Genomic DNA, 27,731 nt, shown 5'->3' with positions numbered 1-27,731 from the left:
TCCCGCAGTTATATATAATATGTAATATGGGACACACAGACCCACCTCCTTAACTGACACATCCCACAGTTATATATAATATATAATATTGGGCACACAGCCCCACCTCCTGCACTGACACATCCCACAGTTATATATAGCATATAATAATGGACACACGGTCCCACCACCTGCACTGACACATCCCACAGTTATATACAATATGTAATATGGGACACACAGTCCCACCTCCTCGACTGACATGTTCCACAGTTATATATAATATATAATAATGGACGCACAGTCCCACCTTCTCGACTGACATGTTCCACAGTTATATATAATATATAATAATGTACGCACAGTCCCACCTCCTCAACTGACACGTTCCACAGCTTTATATAATTTATAATAATGGAGACACAGTCCCACCTCCTGCACTGACAAATCCTACAGTTATATATAATCTATAATAATGAACACACAGTCCCAGCTCCTGCACTGACACATCCCACAGTTATATATAATATATAATAATGGACACACAGTCCCACCTCCCGCACTGACACATCCCACAGTTATATATAATATATAATAATTGACTCACAGTCCCACCTACTGTACTGACACATCCCACAGTTATATATAATATATAATAATGTACTCACAGTCCCACCTCTTGTACTGACACATCCCACAGTTATACATAATATATAATAATGGACACACAGTCCCACCTCCCGCACTGACACATCCCACAGTTATATATAATATATAATAATTGACTCACAGTCCCACCTACTGTACTGACACATCCCACAATTATATATAATACATAATAATGGACACACAGTCCCAGCTCCTCGACTGACATGTTCCACAGTTATATATAATATATAATAATGGACAACAGTCCCACCTCCTGCACTGACACATCCCACAGTTATACATAATATATAATAATGGACACACAGTCCCAGCTCCTGTACTGACACATCCCACAGTTATATATAATATATAATATTGGACACACAGTCCCACCTCCTGCACTGACACATCCCACAGTTATATATAATATATAATAATGGACAACAGTCCCACCTCCTGCACTGACACATCCCACAGTTATACATAATATATAATATTGGACACAAAGTCCCACCTCCCGCACTGACACATCCCACAGTTATATATAATATATAATAATGGACACACAGTCCCACCTCCTCTACTGACACATCCCACAGTTATATATAACATATAATAATGGACACACAGCCCCACCTCCTGTACTGACACATCCCACTGTTCTCGATAATAAATATTAATGGACACACAGTCCCACCTCCTCGACTGACACGTTCCACAGTTATATATAATATATAATCATGGGCACACAGTCCCACCTCCTGTACTGACACATCACACAGTTATATATAATATATAATAATGGACACACAGTCCAACCTCCTGTACTGACACATCACACAGTTATATATAATATATAATAATGGGCACACAGTCCCACCTCCTGTACTGACACATCACACAGTTATATATAATATATAATAATGGACACACAGTCCCACCTCCTATACTGACAAATCCCAAAGTTATATATAATATATAATAATGGACACACAGTCAATCCTCCTGTACTGACACATCTCACAGTTATATATAATATACAATAAAGGACACACAGTCCCACATCCTATACTGACAAATCCCACAGTTATATATAATATATAATAATGGACACACAGTCGGTCCTCCTGTACTGACACATCTCACATTTATATATAATAAACAATAAAGGACACACAGTCCCACCTCCTATACTGACAAATCCCACAGTTATATTTAATATATAATAATGGGCACACAGTCCCACCTCCTGTACTGACACATCCCACAGTTATATATAATCTTATAATGGACACACAGTCCCACCTCCTGTACTGACACATCCCACAGTTATATATAACATATAATAATGGACACAGAGTCCCACCTCCCGCACTGACACATCCCACAGTTATATATAATATATCATAATTGACTCACAGTCCCACCTACTGTACTGACACATCCCACAGTTATATATAATATTTAATAATGGACACACAGTCCCACCTCCTGTACTGACACATCCCACAGTTATATATAATCTATAATAATGAACACACAGTCCCAGCTCCTGTACTGACACATCCCACAGTTATATGTAATATATATTAATGGACACACAGTCGCACCTCCTGCACTGACACATCCCACAGTTATATATAATATATAATAATGGACACACAGTCCCACCTCCTGTACTGAAACATCCCTCAGTAATATATAATATATAATAATGGATACACAGTCCCACCTCCTGCACTGACACGTCCCACACTTATATATAATATATAAATATGGACACGCAGTCCCACCTCCTGTACTGACACATCACACAGTTATATATAATATATAATAATGGACAGACAGTCCCACCTCCTATACTGACAAATCCCACAGTTATATATAATATATAATAATGGACACACAGTCCCACCTCCTGTACTGAAACATCCCTCAGTTATATATAATATATAATAATGGACACACAGTCCCACCTCCCGCACTGAATCATCCCACAGTTATATATAATATATAATAATTGACTCACAGTCCCACCTACTGTACTGACACATCCCACAGTTATGTATAATATATAATAATGTACACACAGTCCCACCTCCTGTACTGACACATCCCACAGTTATACATAATATATAATAATGGACACACAGTCCCACCTCCCGCACTGACACATCCCACAGTTATATATAATATATAATAATTGACTCACAGTCCCACCTACTGTACTGACACATCCCACAATTATATATAATACATAATAATGGACACACAGTCCCAGCTCCTGTACTGACACATCCCACAGTTATATATAATACATAATAATGGACACACAGTCGCACCTCCTGCACTTACACATCCCACAGTTATATATAATATATAATAATGGACACACAGTCCCACCTCCTGTACTGAAACATCCCTCAGTTATATATAATATATAATAATGGATACACAGTCCCACCTCCTGCACTGACACATCCCACAGTTATATATAATATATAATAAAGGACACATGGTTCCAACTCCTGCACTGACACGTTCCACAGCTTTATATATAAAATATAATAATGGACACACAGTCCCAGCTCCTGCACTGACACATCCCACAGTTATACATAATATATAATATTGGACACACAGTCCCACCTCCTGCACTGACACATCCCACAGTTATATATAATATATAATAATGGACAACAGTCCCACCTCCTGCACTGACACATCCCACAGTTATACATAATATATAATAATGGACACACAGTCCCAGCTCCTGTACTGACACATCCCACAGTTATATATAATATATAATATTGGACACACAGTCCCACCTCCTGCACTGACACATCCCACAGTTATATATAATATATAATAATGGACAACAGTCCCAGCTCCTGCACTGACACATCCCACAGTTATATATAATATATAATAATGGACACACAGTCCCACCTCCCGCACTGACACATCCCACAGTTATATATAATATATAATAATTGACTCACAGTCCCACCTACTGTACTGACACATCCCACAGTTATATATAATATATAATAATGTACACACAGTCCCACCTCCTGTACTGACACATCCCACAGTTATACATAATATATAATAATGGACACACAGTCCCAGCTCCTGTACTGCCACATCCCACAGTTATATATCATACATAATAATGGACACACAGTCGCACCTCCTGTACTGAAACATCCCTCAGTTATATATAATATATAATAATGGACACACAGTCCCACCTCCTGCACTGACACATCCCACAGTTATATATAATATATAATAATGGACAACAGTCCCAGCTCCTGCACTGACACATCCCACAGTTATATATAATATATAATAATGTACACACAGTCCCACCTCCTGTACTGACACATCCCACAGTTATACATAATATATAATAATGGACACACAGTCCCAGCTCCTGTACTGACACATCCCACAGTTATACATAATATATAATAATGGACACACAGTCCCAGCTCCTGTACTGACACATCCCACAGTTATATATAATATATAATATTGGACACACAGTCCCACCTCCTGTACTGACACATTCCACAATTATATATAATACATAATAATGGACACACAGTCCCAGCTCCTGTACTGCCACATCCCACAGTTATATATCATACATAATAATGGACACACAGTCGCACCTCCTGTACTGACACATCCCACAGTTATATATAATATATAATAATGGACACACAGTCCCACCTCCTGTACTGAAACATCCCTCAGTCATATATAATATATAATAATGGACACACAGTCCCACCTCCTGTACTGAAACATCCCTCAGTTATATATAATATATAATAATGGACACACAGTCCCACCTCCTGTACTGAAACATCCCACAGTTATATATAATATATAATAATGGACACACAGTCCCACCTCCTGTACTGACACGTCCCACAGTTATATATAATATATAATAATGGACACATGGTTCCAACTCCTGCACTGACACGTTCCACAGCTTTATATATAAAATATAATGATGGACACACAGTCCCAGCTCCTGCACTGACACATCCCACAGTTATACATAATATATAATATTGGACACACAGTCATACCTCCTGCACTGACACATCCCACAGTTATATATAATATATAATAATGGACAACAGTACCACCTCCTGCACTGACACATCCCACAGTTATACATAATATATAATAATGGACACACAGTCCCAGCTCCTGTACTGACACATCCCACAGTTATATATAATATATAATATTGGACACACAGTCCCACCTCCTGCACTGACACATCCCACAGTTATATATAATATATAATAATGGACAACAGTCCCACCTCCTGCACTGACACATCCCACAGTTATACATAATATATAATATTGGACACATAGTCCCAGCTCCCGCACTGACACATCCCACAGTTATATATAATATATAATAATGGACTCACAGTCCCACCTCCTCTACTGACACAACCCACAGTTATATATAACATATAATAATGGACACACAGCCCCACCTCCTGCACTGACACATCCCACTGTTCTCTATAATAAATATTAATGGACACACAGTCCCACCTCCTCGACTGACACGTTCCACAGTTATATATAATATATAATCATGGGCACACAGTCCCACCTCCTGTACTGACACATCACACAGTTATATATAATATATAATAATGGACACACAGTCCAACCTCCTGTACTGACACATCACACAGTTATATATCATATATAATAATGGACACACAGTCCCACCTCCTATACTGACAAATCCCACAGTTATATATCATCTTATAATGGACACACAGTCCCACCTCCTGTACTGACACATCCCACAGTTATATATAATATATAATAATGGACACAGAGTCCCACCTCCTGTACTGACACATCTCACAGTCATATATAATCTACAATAATGGACACACAGTCCCACCTCCTGTACTGACATATCCCACAATTATATATAATACATAATAATGGACACACAGTCCCACCTCCTGTACTGACACATCTCACAGTTATATATCATATACAATAATGGACACACAGTCCCACCTCCGATACTGACACATCCCACAGTTATATATAATATATAATAATTGGCCCACAGTCCCACCTCCTGTACTGACACATCTCACAGTTATATATCATATACAATAATGGACACACAGTCCCACCTCCGATACTGACACATCCCACAGTTATATATAATATATAATAATGGACACACAGTCCCGCCTCCTGCACTGACACATCTCACAGTTATATATCATATACAATAATGGACACACAGTCCCACCTCCGATACTGACATATTCCACAGTTATATATAATATATAATAATGGACACACAGTCCCACCTCCTGTACTGACACTTCTCACAGTTATATATCATATACAATAATGGACACAAGGTCCCACCTCCCAAACTGACATATTCCACAGTTATATATGATATATAATAATTGACTCACAGTCCCACCTACTGTACTGACACATCCCACAGTTATATATAATATATAATAATGGACACACAGTCCCACCTCCTGCACTGACACATCCCACTGTTATATATAATATATCATATTGGACACACAGTCCCACCTCCCGCACTGACACATCCCACAGTTATATATAATATATAATAATGGACACACAGTCCCACCTCCTGTACTGAAACATCCCTCAGTTATATATAATAATGGACACACAGTCCCACCTCCTATACTGACATATCCCACAGTTATATATAATATATAATAATGGATACACAGTCCCACCTCCTGTACTGTCACGTCCCACAGTTATATATAATATATAATTATGGACACACAGTCCCACCTCCTGCACTGACATATCCCACAGTTATATATAATATATAATAATGGATACACAGTCCCACCTCCTGTACTGACACGTCACACAGTTATATATAATATATAATTATGGACACACAGTCCCACCTCCTGCACTGACATATCCCACAGTTATATATAATATACAATAATGGACACACAGTCCCACCTCCTATACTGAAAAATCCCACAGTTATATATAATATATAAGAATGGACACAGAGTCGCACCTCCTGTACTGACACATCCCACAGTTATATATAATCTTATAATGGACACACAGTCCCACCTCCTGTACTGACACATCCCACAGTTATATATAATATATAATAATGGACACAGAGTCCCACCTCCTGTACTGAAACATCTCACAGTTATATATAATCTACAATAATGGACACACAGTCCCACCTCCTGTACTGACATATCCCACAATTATATATAATATATAATAATGGACACACAGTCCCACCTCCTGTACTGACACATCCCACAGTTATATATAATATATAATAATGGACACACAGTCCCACCTTCAGTACTGACACATCTCACAGTTATATATCATATACAATAATGGACACACAGTCCCACCTCCTGTACTGACATATCCCACAATTATATATAATATGTAATAATGGACACACAGGCCCACCTCCTGTACTGACATATCCCACAATTATATATAATATATAATAATGGACACACAGTCCCACCTTCTGTACTGACACATCTCACAGTTATATATCATATACAATAATGGACACACAGTCCCACCTCCTGTACTGACACATCCCACAGTTATATATAATATTATAATGGATACACAGTCCCACCTCCTGCACTGACACGTCCCACAGTTATATATAATATGTAATAATAAACACACATTCCCACCTCCTGTACTGACACAACCGACAGTTATATATATTATATAATAATGGACACACAGTCCCACCTCCTGCACTGACACATCTCACTGTTATATACAAAATATAATAATGGACGCACAGTCCCACCTCCTGCACTGACACGTTCCACAGCTTTATATATAAAATATAATAATGGACAACAGTCCCAGCTCCTGTACTGACACATCCCACAGTTATATATAATATATAATAATGGACAACAGTCCCACCTCCCGCACTGACACATCCCACAGTTATATATAATATATAATAATGGACACACAGTCCCACCTCCTGTACTGACACAACCCACAGTTATATATTATATATAATAATGGACACAAAGTCCCACCTCCCGCACTGACACATCCCACAGTTATATATAATATGTAATATTGGACACACAGTCCCACCTCCCGCACTGACACATCCCACAGTTATATATAATATATAATAATGGACACACAGTCCCACCTCCTGTACTGACACATCCCACAGTTATTTATAATATATAATATTTGACACACAGTCCCACCTCCCGCACTGACACATCCCACAGTTATATATAATATATTATAATGGACACACAGTCCCACCTCCTGTACTGACACATCCCTCAGTTATATATTATGTATCATATTGGACACACAGTCCCACCTCCCGCACTGACACATCCCACAGTTATATATAATATATTATAATGGACACACAGTCCCACCTCCTGTACTGACACATCCCTCAGTTATATATTATGTATCATATTGGACACACAGTCCCACCTCCTGCACTGACACATCCCACAGTTGTACATAATGTATTATAATCGACACACAGTCCCACCTCCTGTACTGACACATCCCACAGTTGTATATAATATATTATAATCGACACACAGTACCACCTCCTGTACTGACACATCCCACAGTTATATATAATAATAATAATGGACACACAGTCCCACCTCCTGCACTGACACATCCCACATTTATATATAATATATAATAATGGACACACAGTCCCACCTCCTGCACTGACACATCCCACAGTTATATATAATATATAATAATGGACACACAGTCCCACCTCCTGCACTGACACATTCCACATTTATATATAATATATCATAATGGACACACAATCCCACCTCCTGCACTGACACATCCCACAGTTATATATAATATATAATAATGGACACACAGTCCCACCTCCTGTACTGACACATCCGACAGTTATATATAATATATAATATTGGACACACAGCCCCACCTCCTGTCCTGACAGATCCCACTGTTATCTAGAATATATAATAATGGGCTCACAGTCCCACGTCCTGTACTGACACATCCCACAGTTATATATAATATATGTTCATGGACACACAGTCCCACCTCCCGCACTGACACATCCCACAGTTATATATAATATATAATAATGGACACACAGTCCCACCTCCTGTACTGACACATCCCACAGTTATATATAATATATAATAATGGACCCACAGTCCCACCTCCTGTACTGACACATCCCACAGTTATATAGAAGACATAATAATGGACACACAGTCCCACCTCCTGTACTGACACATCCCACAGTTATATATAATATATAATATTGGACACACAGCCCCACCTCCTGTCCTGACAGATCCCACTGTTATCTAGAATATATAATAATGGGCTCACAGTCCCACGTCCTGTACTGACACATCCCACAGTTATATATAATATACAATAAAGGACACACAGTCCCACCTCCCGCACTGACACATCCCACATTTATATGCGATATATAATAATGGACACACAGTCCCACCTCCCGCACTGACACATCCCACAGTTATATATAATATATAATATTGGACGCACAGTCCCACCTCCTCGACTGATACGTTCCACAGTTATATATAATATATAATAATGGACACACAGTCCCACCTCCTTGATCTACACGTTCCACAGTTATATATAATATATAGTAATGGACACACAGTCCCACCTCCCGCACTGACACATCCCACAGTTATATATAATATATAATAATGGACGCACAGTCCCACCTCCTCGACTGACACGTTCCACAGTTATATATAATATATAGTAATGGACACACAGTCCCACCTCCCGCACTGACACATCCCACAGTTATATATAATATATAATAATGGACGCACAGTCCCACCTCCTCGACTGGCACGTTCCACAGTAATATATAATATATAATAATGGACACACAGTCCCACCTCCCGCACTGACACATCCCACAGTGATATATAATATACAATAATGGACGCACAGTCCCACCTCCTCGACTGACACGTTCCACAGTTATATATAATATATAATATTGGAAACACAGTCCCACCTCCCATTATTACACATCCCACAGTTATGTATAATATATAATAATGGAAACACAGTCCCACCTCCCGCACTGAAACATCCCACAGTTATATATAGTATATAATAATGGACACACTGTCCCACCACCTGCACTGACACATCCCACAGTTATATATAATATATAATAATGGACACACAGTCCCACCTCCCGCACTGACACATCCCACAGTTATATATAGTATATAATAATGGACACACAGTCCCACCTCCAGTCCTGACACATCCCACAGTTATATATAATATATAATAATGGACACACAGTCCCACCTCCAGTCCTGACACATCCCACAGTTATATATAATATATAATAATGGGCTCACAGTCCCACGTCCTGTACTGACACATCCCACAGTTATATATAATATACAATAAAGGACACACAGTCCCACCTACCCGACTGACATGTTCCACATTTATATATAATATATAATAATGGACTCACAGCCCACCTCCCGCACTGACACATCCCACAGTTATAGATAATATATAATAATGAACACACAGTCCCACCTCCTCGACTGACACGTTCCACAGTTATATATAATATATAATAAGGGACGAACAGTCCCACCTCCTCGACTGACACGTTCCACAGTTATATATAATATATAAAAGGGGATACACAGTCCCACCTCCCGCACTGACACATCCCACAGTTATAGATAATATATAATAATGGACACACAGTCCCACCTCCCGCACTGACACATCCCACAGTTATATATAATATATAATAATGGACACACAGTCCCACCTCCTGTACTGACACGTCCCACAGTTATAAATAATATATAATAATGGACACACAGTCCCACCTCCTGTACTGACACATCCCACAGTTTTATATAATATATAATAATGGACACACAGTCCCACCTCCTGTACTGACACGTCCCACAGTTATATATAATATATAATAATGGACACACAGTCCCACCTCCCGCACTGACACATCCCACAGTTATATATAATATATAATAATGGACACACAGTCCCACCTCCTGTACTGACACATCCCACAGTTATATATAATGTATAATAATGGACACACAGTCCCACCTCCTGCACTGACACATCCCACAGTTATATATAATATATCATATTGGACACACAGTCCCACCTCCCGCACTGATACATCCCACAGTTTTATATAATATATAATAATGGACACACAGTCCCACCTCCTGTACTGAAACATCCCTCAGTTATATATAATAATGGACACACAGTCCCACCTCCTATACTGACATATCCCACAGTTATATATAATATATAATAATGGATACACAGTCCCACCTCCTGTACTGTCACGTCCCACAGTTATATATAATATATAATTATGGACACACAGTCCCACCTCCTGCACTGACATATCCCACAGTTATATATAATATATAATAATGGATACACAGTCCCACCTCCTGTACTGACACGTCACACAGTTATATATAATATATAATTATGGACACACAGTCCCACCTCCTGCACTGACATATCCCACAGTTATATATAATATATAATTATGGACACACAGTCCCACCTCCTGTACTGACATATCCCACAGTTATATATAATATATAATTATGGACACACAGTCCCACCTCCTGCACTGACATATCCCACAGTTATATATAATATATAATTATGGACACACAGTCCCACCTCCTGCACTGACATATCCCACAGTTATATATAATATATAATTATGGACACACAGTCCCACCTCCTGTACTGACATATCCCACAGTTATATATAATATACAATAATGGACACACAGTCCCACCTCCTATACTGACAAATCCCACAGTTATATATAATATATAAGAATGGACACAGAGTCGCACCTCCTGTACTGACACATCCCACAGTTATATATAATCTTATAATGGACACACAGTCCCACCTCCTGTACTGACACATCCCACAGTTATATATAATATATAATAATGGACACAGAGTCCCACCTCCTGTACTGAAACATCTCACAGTTATATATAATCTACAATAATGGACACACAGTCCCACCTCCTGTACTGACATATCCCACAATTATATATAATATATAATAATGGACACACAGTCCCACCTTCTGTACTGACACATCTCACAGTTATATATCATACACAATAATGGACACACAGTCCCACCTCCTGTACTGACACGTCCCACAGTTATATATAATATATAATAATGGACACACAGTCCCACCTCCTGTACTGACACAACCGACAGTTATATATATTATATAATAATGGACACACAGTCCCACCTCCTGCACTGAAACATCCCACTGTTATATACAAATTATAATAATGGACGCACAGTCCCACCTCCTGTACTGACACATCCCACAGTTATATATAAAAATATAATAATGGACAACAGTCCCACCTCCTGTACTGACACATCCCACAGTTATATATAAAAATATAATAATGGACAACAGTCCCACCTCCTGTACTGACACATCCCACAGTTATATATAATATATAATAATGGACACACAGTCCCAGCTCCTGTACTGACACATCCCACAGTTATATATAAAAATATAATAATGGACAACAGTCCCACCTCCTGTACTGACACATCCCACAGTTATATATAATATATAATAATGGACACACAGTCCCACCTCCTGTACTGACACAACCCACAGTTATATATTATATATAATAATGGACACAAAGTCCCACCTCCCGCACTGACACATCCCACAGTTATATATAATATGTAATATTGGACACACAGTCCCACCTCCCGCACTGACACATCCCACAGTTATATATAATATATAATAATGGACACACAGTCCCACCTCCTGTACTGACACATCCCACAGTTATATATAATATATAATATTGGACACACAGTCCCACCTCCCGCACTGACACATCCCACAGTTATATATAATATATTATAATGGACACACAGTCCCACCTCCTGTACTGACACATCCCTCAGTTATATATTATGTATCATATTGGACACACAGTCCCACCTCCTGCACTGACACATCCCACAGTTATATATAATATATAATAATCGACACACAGTCCCACCTCCTGCACTGACACATCCCACAGTTATATATAATATATAATAATGGACACACAGTCCCACCTCCTGCACTGACACATCCCACAGTTGTACATAATGTATTATAATGGACACACAGTCCCACCTCCTGCACTGACACATCCCACAGTTATATATAATATATAATAATGGACACACAGTCCCACCTCCTGCACTGACACATCCCACAGTTATATATAATATATAATAATCGACACACAGTCCCACCTCCTGCACTGACACATCTCACAGTTATATATAATATATAATAATGGACACACAGTCCCACCTCCTGCACTGACACATCCCACAGTTATATATAATATGTAATATTGGACACACAGTCCCACCTCCCGCACTGACACATCCCACAGTTATATATAATATATAATAATGGACACACAGTCCCACCTCCTGTACTGACACATCCCACAGTTATATATAATATATAATATTGGACACACAGTCCCACCTCCCGCACTGACACATCCCACAGTTATATATAATATATTATAATGGACACACAGTCCCACCTCCTGTACTGACACATCCCTCAGTTATATATTATGTATCATATTGGACACACAGTCCCACCTCCTGCACTGACACATCCCACAGTTATATATAATATATAATACTCGACACACAGTCCCACCTCCTGCACTGACACATCCCACAGTTATATATAATATATAATAATCGACACACAGTCCCACCTCCTGCACTGACACATCCCACAGTTATATATAATATATAATAATCGACACACAGTCCCACCTCCTGCACTGACACATCCCACAGTTATATATAATATATAATAATGGACACACAGTCCCACCTCCCGCACTGACACATCCCACAGTTATATATAATATATAATAATCGACACACAGTCCCACCTCCTGCACTGACACATCCCACAGTTGTACATAATGTATTATAATCGACACACAGTCCCACCTCCTGTACTGACACATCCCACAGTTGTATATAATATATTATAATCGACACACAGTCCCACCTCCTGTACTGACACATCCCACAGTTATATATAATATATAATAATGGACACACAGTCCCACCTCGTTTACTGACATATCCCACAGTTATATATAATATATAATAATCGACACACAGTCCCACCTCCTGCACTGACACATCCCACAGTTATATATAATATGTAATATTGGACACACAGTCCCACCTCCCGCACTGACACATCCCACAGTTATATATAATATATAATAATGGACACACAGTCCCACCTCCTGTACTGACACATCCCACAGTTATATATAATATATAATAATGGACACACAGTCCCACCTCCCGCACTGACACATCCCACAGTTATATATAATATATTATAATGGACACACAGTCCCACCTCCTGTACTGACACATCCCTCAGTTATATATTATGTATCATATTGGACACACAGTCCCACCTCCTGCACTGACACATCCCACAGTTATATATAATATATAATACTCGACACACAGTCCCACCTCCTGCACTGACACATCCCACAGTTATATATAATATATAATAATCGACACACAGTCCCACCTCCTGCACTGACACATCCCACAGTTATATATAATATATAATAATCGACACACAGTCCCACCTCCTGCACTGACACATCCCACAGTTATATATAATATATAATAATGGACACACAGTCCCACCTCCCGCACTGACACATCCCACAGTTATATATAATATATAATAATCGACACACAGTCCCACCTCCTGTACTGACACATCCCACAGTTGTATATAATATATTATAATCGACACACAGTCCCACCTCCCGCACTGACACATCCCACAGTTATATATAATATATAATAATCGACACACAGTCCCACCTCCTGTACTGACACATCCCACAGTTGTATATAATATATTATAATCGACACACAGTCCCACCTCCTGTACTGACACATCCCACAGTTGTATATAATATATTATAATCGACACACAGTCCCACCTCCTGTACTGACACATCCCACAGTTATATATAATATATAATAATGGACACACAGTCCCACCTCGTTTACTGACATATCCCACAGTTATATATAATATATAATAATGGACACACAGTCCCACCTCGTTTACTGACATATCCCACAGTTATATATAATATATAATTATGGACACACAGTCCCACCTCCTGCACTGACATATCCCACAGTTATATATAATATATAATAATGGATACACAATCCCACCTCCTGTACTGACACGTCACACAGTTATATATAATATATAATTATGGACACACAGTCCCACCTCCTGCACTGACATATCCCACAGTTATATATAATATATAATTATGGACACACAATCCCACCTCCTGTACTGACATATCCCACAGTTATATATAATATACAATAATGGACACACAGTCCCACCTCCTATACTGACAAATCCCACAGTTATATATAATATATAAGAATGGACACACAGTCCCACCTCCTGTACTGACACATCCCACAGTTATATATAATATATAATAATGGACACAGAGTCCCACCTCCTGTACTGAAACATCTCACAGTTATATATAATCTACAATAATGGACACACAGTCCCACCTCCTGTACTGACATATCCCACAATTATATATAATATATAATAATGGACACACAGTCCCACCTTCTGTACTGACACATCTCACAGTTATATATCATACACAATAATGGACACACAGTCCCACCTCCTGTACTGACACATCCCACAGTTATATATAATATATAATAATGGACACACAGTCACATCTCCTGTCCTGACACATCCCACAGTTACATATAATATGTAATAATAAACACACATTCCCACCTCCTGTACTGACACAACCGACAGTTATATATATTATATAATAATGGACACACAGTCCCACCTCCTGCACTGAAACATCCCACTGTTATATACAAAATATAATAATGGACGCACAGTCCCACCTCCTGGACTGACACATCCCACAGTTATATATAAAAATATAATAATGGACAACAGTCCCACCTCCTGTACTGACACATCCCACAGTTATATATAAAAATATAATAATGGACAACAGTCCCACCTCCTGTACTGACACATCCCACAGTTATGTATAATATATAATAATGGACACACAGTCCCAGCTCCTGTACTGACACATCCCACAGTTATATATAAAAATATAATAATGGACAACAGTCCCACCTCCTGTACTGACACATCCCACAGTTATATATAATATATAATAATGGACACACAGTCCCACCTCCTGTACTGACACAACCCACAGTTATATATTATATATAATAATGGACACAAAGTCCCACCTCCCGCACTGACACATCCCACAGTTATATATAATATGTAATATTGGACACACAGTCCCACCTCCCGCACTGACACATCCCACAGTTATATATAATATATAATAATGGACACACAGTCCCACCTCCTGTACTGACACATCCCACAGTTATATATAATATATAATATTGGACACACAGTCCCACCTCCCGCACTGACACATCCCACAGTTATATATAATATATAATATTGGACACACAGTCCCACCTCCTGCACTGACACATCCCACAGTTGTACATAATGTATTATAATGGACACACAGTCCCACCTCCTGTACTGACACATCCCTCAGTTATATATTATGTATCATATTGGACACACAGTCCCACCTCCTGCACTGACACATCCCACAGTTATATATAATATATAATAATCGACACACAGTCCCACCTCCTGCACTGACACATCCCACAGTTATATATAATATATAATAATCGACACACAGTCCCACCTCCTGCACTGACACATCTCACAGTTATATATAATATATAATAATCGACACACAGTCCCACCTCCTGCACTGACACATCCCACAGTTATATATAATATGTAATATTGGACACACAGTCCCACCTCCCGCACTGACACATCCCACAGTTATATATAATATATAATAATGGACACACAGTCCCACCTCCTGTACTGACACATCCCACAGTTATATATAATATATAATATTGGACACACAGTCCCACCTCCCGCACTGACACATCCCACAGTTATATATAATATATAATAATGGACACACAGTCCCACCTCCTGTACTGACACATCCCACAGTTATATATAATATATTATAATGGACACACAGTCCCACCTCCTGTACTGACACATCCCTCAGTTATATATTATGTATCATATTGGACACACAGTCCCACCTCCTGCACTGACACATCCCACAGTTATATATAATATATAATACTCGACACACAGTCCCACCTCCTGCACTGACACATCCCACAGTTATATATAATATATAATAATCGACACACAGTCCCACCTCCTGCACTGACACATCCCACAGTTATATATAATATATTATAATGGACACACAGTCCCACCTCCTGTACTGACACATCCCTCAGTTATATATTATGTATCATATTGGACACACAGTCCCACCTCCTGCACTGACACATCCCACAGTTATATATAATATATAATACTCGACACACAGTCCCACCTCCTGCACTGACACATCCCACAGTTATATATAATATATAATAATCGACACACAGTCCCACCTCCTGCACTGACACATCCCACAGTTATATATAATATATAATAATGGACACACAGTCCCACCTCCCGCACTGACACATCCCACAGTTATATATAATATATAATAATCGACACACAGTCCCACCTCCTGCACTGACACATCCCACAGTTGTACATAATGTATTATAATCGACACACAGTCCCACCTCCTGTACTGACACATCCCACAGTTGTATATAATATATTATAATCGACACACAGTCCCACCTCCTGTACTGACACATCCCACAGTTATATATAATATATAATAATGGACACACAGTCCCACCTCGTTTACTGACATATCCCACAGTTATATATAATATATAATAATCGACACACAGTCCCACCTCCTGCACTGACACATCCCACAGTTATATATAATATGTAATATTGGACACACAGTCCCACCTCCCGCACTGACACATCCCACAGTTATATATAATATATAATAATGGACACACAGTCCCACCTCCTGTACTGACACATCCCACAGTTATATATAATATATAATATTGGACACACAGTCCCACCTCCCGCACTGACACATCCCACAGTTATATATAATATATTATAATGGACACACAGTCCCACCTCCTGTACTGACACATCCCTCAGTTATATATTATGTATCATATTGGACACACAGTCCCACCTCCTGCACTGACACATCCCACAGTTATATATAATATATAATACTCGACACACAGTCCCACCTCCTGCACTGACACATCCCACAGTTATATATAATATATAATAATCGACACACAGTCCCACCTCCTGCACTGACACATCCCACAGTTATATATAATATATAATAATCGACACACAGTCCCACCTCCTGCACTGACACATCCCACAGTTATATATAATATATAATAATGGACACACAGTCCCACCTCCCGCACTGACACATCCCACAGTTATATATAATATATAATAATCGACACACAGTCCCACCTCCTGTACTGACACATCCCACAGTTGTATATAATATATTATAATCGACACACAGTCCCACCTCCCGCACTGACACATCCCACAGTTATATATAATATATAATAATCGACACACAGTCCCACCTCCTGTACTGACACATCCCACAGTTGTATATAATATATTATAATCGACACACAGTCCCACCTCCTGTACTGACACATCCCACAGTTGTATATAATATATTATAATCGACACACAGTCCCACCTCCTGTACTGACACATCCCACAGTTATATATAATATATAATAATGGACACACAGTCCCACCTCGTTTACTGACATATCCCACAGTTATATATAATATATAATAATGGACACACAGTCCCACCTCGTTTACTGACATATCCCACAGTTATATATAATATATAATTATGGACACACAGTCCCACCTCCTGCACTGACATATCCCACAGTTATATATAATATATAATAATGGATACACAATCCCACCTCCTGTACTGACACGTCACACAGTTATATATAATATATAATTATGGACACACAGTCCCACCTCCTGCACTGACATATCCCACAGTTATATATAATATATAATTATGGACACACAATCCCACCTCCTGTACTGACATATCCCACAGTTATATATAATATACAATAATGGACACACAGTCCCACCTCCTATACTGACAAATCCCACAGTTATATATAATATATAAGAATGGACACAGAGTCGCACCTCCTGCACTGACACATCCCACAGTTATATATAATCTTATAATGGACACACAGTCCCACCTCCTGTACTGACACATCCCACAGTTATATATAATATATAATAATGGACACAGAGTCCCACCTCCTGTACTGAAACATCTCACAGTTATATATAATCTACAATAATGGACACACAGTCCCACCTCCTGTACTGACATATCCCACAATTATATATAATATATAATAATGGACACACAGTCCCACCTTCTGTACTGACACATCTCACAGTTATATATCATACACAATAATGGACACACAGTCCCACCTCCTGTACTGACACATCCCACAGTTATATATAATATATAATAATGGACACACAGTCACATCTCCTGTCCTGACACATCCCACAGTTACATATAATATGTAATAATAAACACACATTCCCACCTCCTGTACTGACACAACCGACAGTTATATATATTATATAATAATGGACACACAGTCCCACCTCCTGCACTGAAACATCCCACTGTTATATACAAAATATAATAATGGACGCACAGTCCCACCTCCTGGACTGACACATCCCACAGTTATATATAAAAATATAATAATGGACAACAGTCCCACCTCCTGTACTGACACATCCCACAGTTATATATAAAAATATAATAATGGACAACAGTCCCACCTCCTGTACTGACACATCCCACAGTTATGTATAATATATAATAATGGACACACAGTCCCAGCTCCTGTACTGACACATCCCACAGTTATATATAAAAATATAATAATGGACAACAGTCCCACCTCCTGTACTGACACATCCCACAGTTATATATAATATATAATAATGGACACACAGTCCCACCTCCTGTACTGACACAACCCACAGTTATATATTATATATAATAATGGACACAAAGTCCCACCTCCCGCACTGACACATCCCACAGTTATATATAATATGTAATATTGGACACACAGTCCCACCTCCCGCACTGACACATCCCACAGTTATATATAATATATAATAATGGACACACAGTCCCACCTCCTGTACTGACACATCCCACAGTTATATATAATATATAATATTGGACACACAGTCCCACCTCCCGCACTGACACATCCCACAGTTATATATAATATATTATAATGGACACACAGTCCCACCTCCTGTACTGACACATCCCTCAGTTATATATTATGTATCATATTGGACACACAGTCCCACCTCCCGCACTGACACATCCCACAGTTATATATAATATATAATAATCGACACACAGTCCCACCTCCTGCACTGACACATCCCACAGTTGTACATAATGTATTATAATCGACACACAGTCCCACCTCCTGTACTGACACATCCCACAGTTGTATATAATATATTATAATCGACACACAGTCCCACCTCCTGTACTGACACATCCCACAGTTATATATAATATATAATAATGGACACACAGTCCCACCTCCTGTCCTGACACATCCCTCAGTTATATATTATATATAATAATGTACACACAGTCCCACCTCCTGTACTGACACATCCGACAGTTATATATAATATATAATAATGGACATACAGTCCCACCTCCTGCACTGACACATTCCACATTTATATATAATATATCATAATGGACACACAATCCCACCTCCTGCACTAACACATCCCACAGTTATATATAATATATAATAATGGACACACAGTCCCACCTCCTGTACTGACACATCCGACAGTTATATATAATATATAATATTGGACACACAGCCCCACCTCCTGTCCTGACAGATCCCACTGTTATCTAGAATATATAATAATGGGCTCACAGTCCCACGTCCTGTACTGACACATCCCACAGTTATATATAATATATGTTCATGGACACACAGTCCCACCTCCCGCACTGACACATCCCACATTTATATGCGATATATAATAATGGATACACAGTCCCACCTCCCGCACTGACACATCCCACAGTTATATATAATATATAATATTGGACGCACAGTCCCACATCCTCGACTGACACGTTCCACAGTTATATATAATATATAATAATGGACCCACAGTCCCACCTCCTTGATCTACACGTTCCACAGTTATATATAATATATAGTAATGGACACACAGTCCCACCTCCCGCACTGACACATCCCACAGTTATATATAATATATAATAATGGACGCACAGTCCCACCTCCTCGACTGACACGTTCCACAGTTATATATAATATATAGTAATGGACACACAGTCCCACCTCCCGCACTGACACATCCCACAGTTATATATAATATATAATAATGGACGCACAGTCCCACCTCCTCGACTGACACGTTCCACAGTTATATATAATATATAATATTGGAAACACAGTCCCACCTCCCATTATGACACATCCCACAGTTATGTATAATATATAATAATGGAAACACAGTCCCACCTCCCGCACTGAAACATCCCACAGTTATATATTGTATATAATAAGGGACGAACAGTCCCACCTCCTCGACTGACACGTTCCACAGTTATATATAATATATAATAATGGACACACAGTCCCACCTCCTGTACTGACACAACCCACAGTTATATATAATATATAATAATGGACACACAGTCCCACCTCCCGCACTGACACATCCCACAGTTATAGATAATATATAATAATGGACACACAGTCCCACCTCCCGCACTGACACATCCCACAGTTATATATAATATATAATAATGGACACACAGTCCCACCTCCCGCACTGACACGTCCCACAGTTATATATAATATATAATAATGGACACACAGTCCCACCTCCTCGACTGACACGTTCCACAGTTATATATAATATATAATAATGGACACACAGTCCCACCTCCCGCACTGACACATCCCACAGTTATATATAATATATAATAATGGACGCACAGTCCCACCTCCTCGACTGACACGTTCCACAGTTATATATAATATATAATAATGGACACACAGTCCCACCTCCCGCACTGACACATCCCACAGTTATATATAATATATAATAATGGACACACAGTCCCACCTCCTCGACTGACACGTTCCACAGTTATATATAATATATAATAAGGGACGCACAGTCCCACCTCCTCGACTGACACGTTCCACAGTGAGATATAATATATAATAAGGGACGCACAGTCCCACCTCCTCGACTGACACGTTCCACTGTTATATATAATATATAATAAGGGACGCACAGTCCCACCTCTCGCACTGACACATCCCACAGTTTTCGATAATGTATAATAATGGACACACAGTCCCACCTCCCGCACTGACACATCCCACAGTTATATATAATATATAATAATGGACACACAGTCCCACCTCCCGCACTGACACATCCCACAGTTATATTTATTATATAATAATGGACACACAGTCCCAACTCCTGTACTGACACATCCCACAGTTATATATAATATATAATAATGGGCACACAGTCCCACCTCCTGTACTGACACATCCCACAGTTATATATAATATATAATAATGGACACACAGTCCCGCCTCCTGTACTGACACATCCCACAGTTATATTTATTATATAATAATGGACACACAGTCCCACCTCCTGTACTGACACATCCCACAGTTATATATAATATATAATAATGGACACACAGTCCCACCTCCTGTATTGACACATCCCACAGTCATATATAATATATAATAATGGACACACAGTCCCACCTCCTGTACTGACACATCCCACAGTTATATATAGTATATAATAATGGACACACAGTCCCACCTCCTGCACTGACACATCCCACAGTTATATATAATATATAATAATGGACAAACAGTCCCACCACCCGCACTGACACATCCCACAGTTATATATAATATATAATAATGGACACACAGTCCCACCTCCTGTACTGACACATCCCACAGTTATATATAGTATATAATAATGGACACACAGTCCCACCTCCTGCACTGACACATCCCACAGTTATATATAATATATAATAATGGACAAACAGTCCCACCACCCGCACTGACACATCCCACAGTTATATATAATATATAATAATGGACACACAGTCCCACCTCCTGTACTGACACATCCCACAGTTATATTTATTATCTAATAAGCAGACGGTGTATTAAAACAGTTGCTTCAATCTCCTGTCTTATATATCTGGGAAATATTTCCTGTTTTGTGCAGTGCTGCCACATGTGTCGATGAGAGTGTTGACAGAAACATTCCCCTGAACGGTGTGAGGAATTGGGAAAGGATGGAGGAGTTTAGAGAGGACGAGGAGCTGCTGTCTTCATCAGTGAGAATCTCACAGCTCTGGAGATTTGACATTTTGCTTCATTCGATTCTCTCTGGGTTCTGGTGGAGTCGCTTCATGAGCACAGACTAATTATTGATCATTATTATTGACCCCCCACCCCTGGTCAGACACCCCAGGTCAGTTACTATGGAAACAGGTTTCTTCTCATCTGATTGGACTATCTGCTTGACACAATTTTCACCAATCAAAATCCAATTTAGAAAAGTGTCGAAATGAATAAAACTGAAATCATAAATAGAAAGCAAACTGAACAAATTAAAGCCTGATGTTATTTTCACTATCCACTACACACTCCTGTCCCTGTGGTGCCCACTGCAGCCTGAAGGCCTCAAGTGACCCAGCAGACACCCCCTGCTCCTTCTCCAGGGCCACCCGGGTGGGGACAAAGCTGTGGTAGAGAGACTGTCAGCCAGTGCCACCACCCCCACAGGTCCCATCCAACTCGGGCCTGTGGATGGACACCTTGGCCAGGCCCAGGAGCAGACCCACGAGGAGGGGCCTCCAACCTGCCCAGTCTCCTCTGCACTGGGTGGCCAAAGATCAGGAGTGTGGGCCTGAATTAGAACCAGAGGATGAGGAGCAGCCCCTTCAAATAATGGAACAGGGGCCACAACCTCTCCCACTCCATGTAGACATGATCCACCGACTCTGAAACTCACTGTTTTCAAATGGTCCATGAGGAAGAGCAGAGTCAGCAACAGAAACATCACATTTACAGAAACACCCCTCCCCTTTTTTCCAGGGCACAGGCAGGTGAGCTCGGTTTGCTGGGAGATTTTCATTTTCCAGGAATTGAGTGGCTCCAGGTTTTTCCATCTGATGTGGTGGGAAGAGCAGCTGGAAGATTTATCATCGACAAGTAGAATTCCCAACTTTCCCAAGCACGGCGGCATGGAATTCAAACAGAGAGAGAGAGTGAAGCAGAGACAGTAGGAGAGAGAGAGAAACAGAGACAGTGGGAGAGAGAGAATGACAGAAAGAGAGATATTGGGGGAGAGAGTGAGATAAAGAGAGACAGTGAGAGAGAGAGAGAGAGATAGAGAGAGAGAAAGTGCTAGAGAGAGACAGATAGAGAGAGAGAAAGAGTGAGAGAAAGAGAGTGAGATAGAGAGAGGGAGAGAGAGAGAGAGAGGGAGATACTGCGATAGACAGAGGGAAAGAGCACAAGAGGGACAGCGTGAGAGAGAGAGATGGCTGGTTGGCCCAGTGGACATTGGGACTCTGACGTCTGGCCTGTATGAGGGTCCCGAGCCTGCCCATGTCATCAGCACTCGCCGGAGCAACTTTCTGGGAGGCAGCCTCCTAATTGGTCACCTCCACACTCACTGTCCTATTAATGATGGCGGTCAGGCTCCCGAGCCTGCAGGCCCAATCAGAGGGCCCACAGTGATGTCAGGCTGGCAGCTCCACCGGGAGAGGTGGGCCCTGCTGAAACAGGCAGGCGAGAGTGAGGGCCCCTCAACATGGAGATGCCCTCGGCTGCCTGCAGAGGAATAGTAAAATACAAAGGGCTGAAGCCAGTTGGGCCATCAGGTTGAAGAGGGTTAGGGTTAGGAAACTCCTCCACAGGATTATTCACAGGCGGGACTGCAGCTTTTCATCCCTGTAGCTCTGTCATTGGGACATAGAGTCTCCGTCTCCGATGGTCCCCTGGCCTGCTGCCGGGAGGGCTCCTCCATTGAACTGGCGGCCTCCACACTCGGGGGTGGGGAGGCCGCTCCGACGTTGGTAAAATACCAGCACCGGCTCAAAAATGGCCCCTAAATGTGAACTTCATTGCTCTAATTGTCTGCCCATCTCCATGGAGCCAGCAGATGACCGGTTCCCAGTACACCCATGGGAAAGTAACCCGGAGGCGGGAATGTGTCAGGGAGCCATGTTGACACGGCTCGTCGTATTTTTCCCAGTCCTGCCCAACCTCCAAATGAGATCCCCGTCTCCATGGCACCGGGAGAATTCATCCCAGTCTGTGAGAGACAGAGAGAGAGAAAGTGAGAGAGAGAGAAAGAGAGAGAGAGTGAGAGGGAGAAAAAGAGAGACAGAGTGAGAAAGAGAGACAAAGTGTGAGAGTGAGAGAGAGAGAAAGAGAAAGACAGCGAGAGGGAGAAAAATAGAGACAGAGTGAGACTGAATGAGATAGTGAGAGTGAGAAAGAGAGAGAGAGTGAGAGAGAGTGAGAAAGAGAGACAGTGAGTGAGAGAAAGAGAGAGACAGATTGAGAGAGAGTGTGAGAGAGAGAGAGCGTGTGACAGAGACAGAGTAACAGGGAGTGAGAGAGAGGGACATAATGAGAGAGTGAAAGAGACAGAGTGAGAGAAAACAATGAGAGAGAGACAGAATGTGAGAGAAACCCAAAGTAGCAGAGACAGAGTGCAACACTCTGTGAACGACACACACAGACAGAGACAGACAGAAGCACACATAGAGACAGAGACAAATAGATATATATAGAGAGAGTGTGAGAGACAGAGACACACATACACACAGGCAAAGAGTGACAGAGAGAAAGACACAGTGACAGTGAAAGACAGAGAGAGGGTGAGAGTGAGTGAGTGAAACAGAGAGCAGAGGATATTGTACAGCCCCTGCACTGGAAGCTGTCAGTATGGTTAACGTTCGGTAAAGGAACCAAGCTCAGACTGAGTAAGTAAACCTCAATCCTCCGTTATTAATCCTTTAAATACTGAAACATTCTAAAACACAAATGCTGAATAGTGGAAGGTGCTAGAAAGGAGCTGCAGTCAATGAAATGGTTCATTGAAGAGCACTGTGTATAACAGGGTGCCCAGCTGTATTTCTTTAGTTACATTCCCCCTTTAACCAGCAAGATATAAGTAACCAACATTTACCGAGTGTGTAGAGGAGATCTGGACGTTTGCAGACTGTGGTCACATTCCTGCTCCATGGAGTGAAATCCCTCACTAGATTCCTGCCAGTCTCAGTGTGAGCTCTGGGTCTCTGTCACAGTCTCTGATATAACTGATCTCAGCACCAGCACAGTGAGACACCAAGGTCCCCCCTTCCCCAGCTTTAACTCTGTTCTGTCCACTCCCTGCTTATCTCTTGTCAAAGTTCTGATGACAAACAGTGACAGCAGGGCTCCCAATCCAGTGGCTTCAGTGTTCCAGGGTTTTGGGGAAACTCTCAGTTGCTTTGTCTTTGGGTCGAGTTCAGGTCGATTGTTCTGACCAGGTGATGAAAGTCTCTCGGGGTCTTTCACAGCCTTCACCTGGTCTTACTGTAACAAGATTTAATTTGAAACACACTGTGTTTTGAGCTCCTTCTCGGTGAATCCTTGTTCACCGCTTTCCAATTGTGAGGCAAAGAAATGAGCACAAACAGGTTTTCTTAGGTTTAAAGAAGAAAGGTGAAATTTATTAAAACTTAAACTAAAACTCTAATTCAGTTAACGCGTACGGATACACGCCATGCCCCATGCTAGCATGCATATGCGATACACACATGCAAATAGAGACAGAAAAGAGCAGAAGAAAAATAAAGTGCAGAGGTTTGAGGCAATCTCTGAAGAGAGTTTTTGTTACTGTGCTTCGAGCTCACTGTAGTCCTTGCTTGTCGGTAGATCTTGCTTTTCATTGGGGCCCAGTATTCTTCTTAAACTTTGTTCACTGTGGGAGACTTTTCCCTCTTGCGGTTCATATGTCTTCAATGATTTCTGAAGCTGGTGAGAGAGATGAAAGCCGACGGGAGAGAGACAGTGGCAAGCCAGCCTTGAAAAGTCTTTTCAGTCCAGGAGCAAACAGCTTTCTGAGTTCAAATTCTCTGTGGCAAGTTCAAATTCAAAAAACTACAACAGCCAGTTAGTCATGTGACTAAACTGGTCTGACCATGTCCGATGGTGTAGTCGGCCATCTTAGCAGTCAAGCTGGAATGGGAGCTCCTCCACCCTCAATGTCTGGTAATCAAAAGTCCATTGTGGATTGAATTTGTCAGGAAATGGTCTTTTGTCCCTTCCAAGTACTGTCTGTTATTATGCCAATGTCTTTCCAGTCAAGGGCGTGGTGCTGTTTTTTAAAAACAAGTTCTTTCTTTACTCCAGCAACAGATTAAAAAGCAGTGTTCATATGGCGAAATTAATGTGCCTCATTCTTGGCAGGTGGGGGCCTGCATGACACTGATATTTATCTCTGAACCGACGTCACTAAA

At 40.4% G+C, this 27,731-nt stretch overlaps 1 long non-coding RNA gene and 1 gene segment (V, D, J or C); one reads left to right on the top strand and one right to left on the bottom strand.

Moving 5' to 3' along the window:
• LOC137373114 (uncharacterized) overlaps positions 1 to 26,581 on the bottom strand; it is an 89,886-nt gene extending 63,305 nt beyond the window's left edge. The window contains exon 1 of the long non-coding RNA XR_010975587.1: positions 26,417 to 26,581. This is a non-coding gene — a long non-coding RNA (uncharacterized lncRNA). The remainder of the gene's footprint in view (positions 1 to 26,416) is intronic.
• The window catches only part of LOC137373113 (Ig kappa chain V region Mem5-like), an 89,661-nt gene that overhangs the window by 54,843 nt on the left and 7,087 nt on the right, over positions 1 to 27,731 (top strand). The window contains 1 exon segment of the V gene segment in view: positions 26,172 to 26,210. Within this exon segment, the coding sequence occupies positions 26,172 to 26,210 (39 nt within the window).

This window comes from Heterodontus francisci, chromosome 8, assembly GCF_036365525.1.
Source record: "Heterodontus francisci isolate sHetFra1 chromosome 8, sHetFra1.hap1, whole genome shotgun sequence".
NCBI classification, from domain to species: domain Eukaryota; kingdom Metazoa; phylum Chordata; class Chondrichthyes; order Heterodontiformes; family Heterodontidae; genus Heterodontus; species Heterodontus francisci.
The sequence above is the reverse complement of the archived record's forward strand: the minus strand, read 5'-3'. Positions and strand labels throughout refer to the sequence as shown.